Source organism: Pteropus medius, unplaced genomic scaffold, assembly GCF_902729225.1.
Source record: "Pteropus medius unplaced genomic scaffold, Ma_sr-lr_union100, whole genome shotgun sequence".
NCBI lineage: Eukaryota > Metazoa > Chordata > Mammalia > Chiroptera > Pteropodidae > Pteropus > Pteropus medius.
Window position 1 is genome coordinate 43,949,538 of NW_024344378.1, and position 3,882 is coordinate 43,953,419.

The following is a 3,882-nucleotide window of genomic DNA, read 5'->3' on the forward strand; positions in this document are numbered from 1 at the left end:
TGCAGTCCTCCTCTCTGCACGATCCAGTCGCCTTGCTCGGTTTCTGTAAGTTCCTTTTTTATTGGCTCAAAAATCTCATTCACCAGTTCCTAAATAATCTTATGTACAAAATATAGACTTTTCCTGCTATTAAGTCTCATTAATAAATACAACGTGTAAAACAGGGGAGGGGCCATATAATTTATCCTACCAAAATTTACCCCATGCCGCATCATACCATTTACAAACTGATTTTTTTTTTTTTATAAAGACACGGACTTTCCGGGTCGCAGGGATGGGGAGAGGCTTTCCCCAGTCGGGCTGGAACTTTCACCAGTTCACAGACAGATATTACGACCCTGGAGGGCAATGGCTCCGAAAAGTGCACGAGGAAAAGGCAAATGATCACCTTCGTGGATTAAGGCAGAGTGGAGCGGCCCAAAACCCAGGACTTGATAGGAACAAGAGGAGAAGTTCAGCGGCGTCTTCGGAGAAAAGAAGCTGGGCGAGCGGAGCGAACCCGGGGAGACCAGATATTGGATTAAATCACTCTGGGGGAGGAGTGATAATAGATAGCCGGTCAAGCCCACAGACAGACTTGAATTCGGGGAGGGTGGCTGGAGACGGTGGGTGTCACCAACTGTTTAGTGCTACCATTCTGGTCTTTTTTTTTTTTTTGCATGAGATTTGGGGGTCGCCGCGAAGGGGGCCTAAGACTCACGTGGCCTGCAATGCCCACTTGCGCGGGCGGCAGCAAGGATTACAATTGGCGCCACGCAGAGGACAGGGGATTGAGCCTGGCCGTCTACCCCCAAGGGCACCTCGGCTTGCTAGAAGTCAGCAAACCAGAGCTGGAGGTGAGGGCCCCCGCTGCTGCCACCTCCCCCTCTCTCTCTTCCAACACCCACCACCCAGCGGCCGACAGGCCTCATCATAGAAAGTCTGAAAAAGCCAGGGTGCCGGGGCGCAGACAAGCAGGGGAGGCAGGCGCCTGTAGCCCGGGTCGCTCCTCCAGCGATGCAGCGGGGCTCAGGCTGCCTGCCTGAGAGACGGGCGAGTAGACGGAGCCCCAGTCTCCCCGGGAGCCGCCGTCCGGGCTGCCCAGCTCCTCGCAGGGCAGTGCGGGCGGCTCTAGCCCATAGAGGCTGTGATCCGCTATGCGCAGCGTCTGCGTCAGCGCCCAGATGTAGTTGTGGGCGAAGCGCAGCGTCTCGATCTTGGTGAGCTTCGCATCATCCGGGAAGGTGGGCAAGACGCCGCGCAGCGCGTCCAGTGCGGAGTTAAGGTTGTGCATCCGATTGCGCTCGCGGTCATTGGCTTTCTTCCGTCGGCTCCGTCGCTGCTTGCTCAGAGCCAACTCACTCTTAGGCCGGCTGCGGCCCCCACGCCGTGCCCTGAGCTTCCTGGCAGCCCCTCGGCAGCCACCCCCTTCCGCCTCGGCGCAGTCGCCCGGCACGCGAGTGGGGCTGGGCAGAGCGGACGCAAAGCAGGTCACTTCCTCGTTCGATACGCCGGGAAAGGGCTGCTCCGTCTCGTGGGTTACTTGGACAGCTGGCGCACCCAAGGGGTGAGGTGCCATCCTGCGGCGAGATAAGAGGTACGAGTAAGTGTGGGTCGGTCACCCGGGCGCAGTTCCCCATCCCGGGGCTAGATGGGGGAAAAAATAAGAAAGAGCCACCCCAACTCCCCGCCAGAGGACCCCTTTCCCCTTCAGCACGCCGCTCTGCGACTTCCAGGTTTTACCTTGTTCTCGGGCGCAAAAGGAGGGAGAGAGGTGGGCAGCAGGGAGCAACCACGAACTGAGGTGGTCTTTGCGTCTCCAAGTTCAGCTGAGAAGCAGGCGCTGCCGCCTGGGAGTTTCCCCAACCCCAAAGAAGAGAAGCGCAAAAGGGGTCCCGGGCCTCTGTTGCTGTCTGCGCGCGGCCAGGCGGATTTCCTGCTCCGTATGTCGTGTGCCCAGTGGCACGCTTTATCTGCTCCGCGGGGGCCAGGAGCGTGCCTGCCCCGCTGCTGCCCGCGCTGCTGGCCAATCAGCGCCGGGACCATGGGGCTGCGCCACGCGAGCCCGCTCCTCCCCCGCGGAGCACAGCTGGATGCTGGACAAAGGGCCGAGGTCGGGAAAGAGGAGCGCCCACTCTGTTTGCTTTCTCCCAGCGGGCTCTGTCCCAGCAACTCTCGGTTTCTCAAAGAGCCTCGCCCAGTGAGAAGAGCCTTGTCTGGCTCGCGTCTGGCCGTCCCAGACCACTTTGCTAGTATTCCATCTTTCCTTGGCACATGTTCAGAGCCACTCTTGGTACCCCGAAGGAGGCTTTCGAAGCCTTTAGGGTAAGTCGATCTCCGAGAAATTTAGTCTCAGAGAAGGATGCAGCTTGCCCCAAATCACACGGCAAGGAATGGAACAAAGAGCCAGGTGTCCTGACTACCAACTTGGAAAAGTGCGCACGATTTCCCCCGATGCCACTCTGCTCTCCCGCACCATGGATAGGTTAGGAAACACACATAGGGTGATGTTTTACTGACCCTCTTCATTCTAGGGTGGTGGTGGGGGGGGAGAGGCAAATACAGATGTCTCTGACACGTAGAGACCTTCTTCTGGGGTTGAGGAACCCCGTTTCCCATTCCCTAAGATGACGCCCCACACTCGTCAGACGGAGGCACTTAGAACCTTTCCCCATCCCAAACCTAAGACCTTTCCATGGTGCCTCAGAGGCAGAGGGTGGCTGTGGTGGACCCCCGGCGGACATTCTACAACTCCAGTTGTGGACAGGACCCTAGCGTTCGGGCCAGGTCCTGCGGGGCAAGAGCTCAGGTGAGAAAGGGTCAGGAGAGGGCCAGAAGTTCACAGAGAGCCCTTGTGTCTTTTAAACGCCTGTGGTGTGCTGGCTCTGTAGAAAAGCAGATCAAGTCTTTCTCCTCTCAGTCCTTCTGTCCAATCACAGGCGGGCAGGGGCTGCCAGCGCTACCTGGTCCAGCCTCCTGCCGCGGTTTTAGGCAGAGATCCAGCGATGAGCATAGAGCAGGGACTCTCCAAAGCCCCTGTTAGCGCCATCTGGAAATCTTTCCAAAGTGAGTCTGAACACATCATCCCTCCCTTCTTCCTCCGCCCCTCCCTTTTGTCCCCGCCTCGGACACCCCGTGGTCTTCTGCTTCCGGTCACTCAGGGTGAGGGGTCGCGGCTTCCGCTCCTCTTTCTTGACCGCGAGGTGCCCGGGGGGAGGAAGCTGAGGCTGGGAAGACTAGTTCCAGGTTTATTCTCTGCAGGCAGTGAAGGCTTTATTTTCTGGCAGGTCCAGATACCCTGAGCCTTCCGGAAGTTGACGGAGGGGAGCAGGACCGGGTTAGGAAACTTGAAGGGATGGGGTGAGGGGAGGAGGTAAGTTTGCGCATCTGCCCTAGTGACGGGCCTCTTGACACCGGCCCAGCCTGCTTGAAGAACGAAATTACCTACAAGGCAGAGAGAGGGTAGATATGCTTGAGATCCAGGTATGAGGGCTCTAGGATTGCGTAGGAATAGGGCTGCTGTCCCGATCGCAGCTGTTGCGCGGTTGCACAGGCTTCTTCCCTTGATGCCTGGGAACTGAAGCTAGGGATCAGGCGCAGAACCATCAAAGGGACCCCACCGAGACTCTTGGGTTAGACATTTTTCTGTTTCCCCTTGGATCAGGACTTGCTCCAAACTTTGTATCTAGTTATAAGAATGAGAACCTGAGGCCCGTTTTACAGATGGAAAAATCAAGGCTCAGAAAGAAGTGACTCGACCAAGGTCACACAGTAAGTTCTATCAGAGCCAGATAGAACCCAGGTCCTAAGGCTCCTAGTGCTAGATTTTCCTTTGCACTTGCTTCCTCTCTTTGATTAGAGGAAAATATTTTTTCAAGGCAAAACCAGACACCACAAAATGTA

The 3,882-nt window shown here is 57.0% G+C and overlaps 1 protein-coding gene across 1 annotated transcript; it reads right to left on the reverse strand.

Annotated features, from left to right (window-relative positions):
- Positions 1-910: 910 nt before the first annotated feature.
- Positions 911-1,920, reverse strand: NEUROG3 (neurogenin 3). The gene is made up of 2 exons (XM_039872443.1): positions 1,723-1,920; positions 911-1,559 (listed from the first exon to the last, which is right to left on the reverse strand). The coding sequence occupies exon 2, from the start codon at positions 1,556-1,558 to the stop codon at positions 911-913; it is 648 nt and encodes a 215-aa protein (XP_039728377.1). The 5' UTR covers position 1,559; positions 1,723-1,920.
- Positions 1,921-3,882: the final 1,962 nt, after the last annotated feature.

Excerpts from the sequence above, each read along its gene's own strand:
- NEUROG3 (XM_039872443.1), bottom strand. The coding sequence starts at position 1,558 with ATGGCACCTCACCCCTTGGGTGCGCCAGCTGTCCAAGTAACCCACGAG.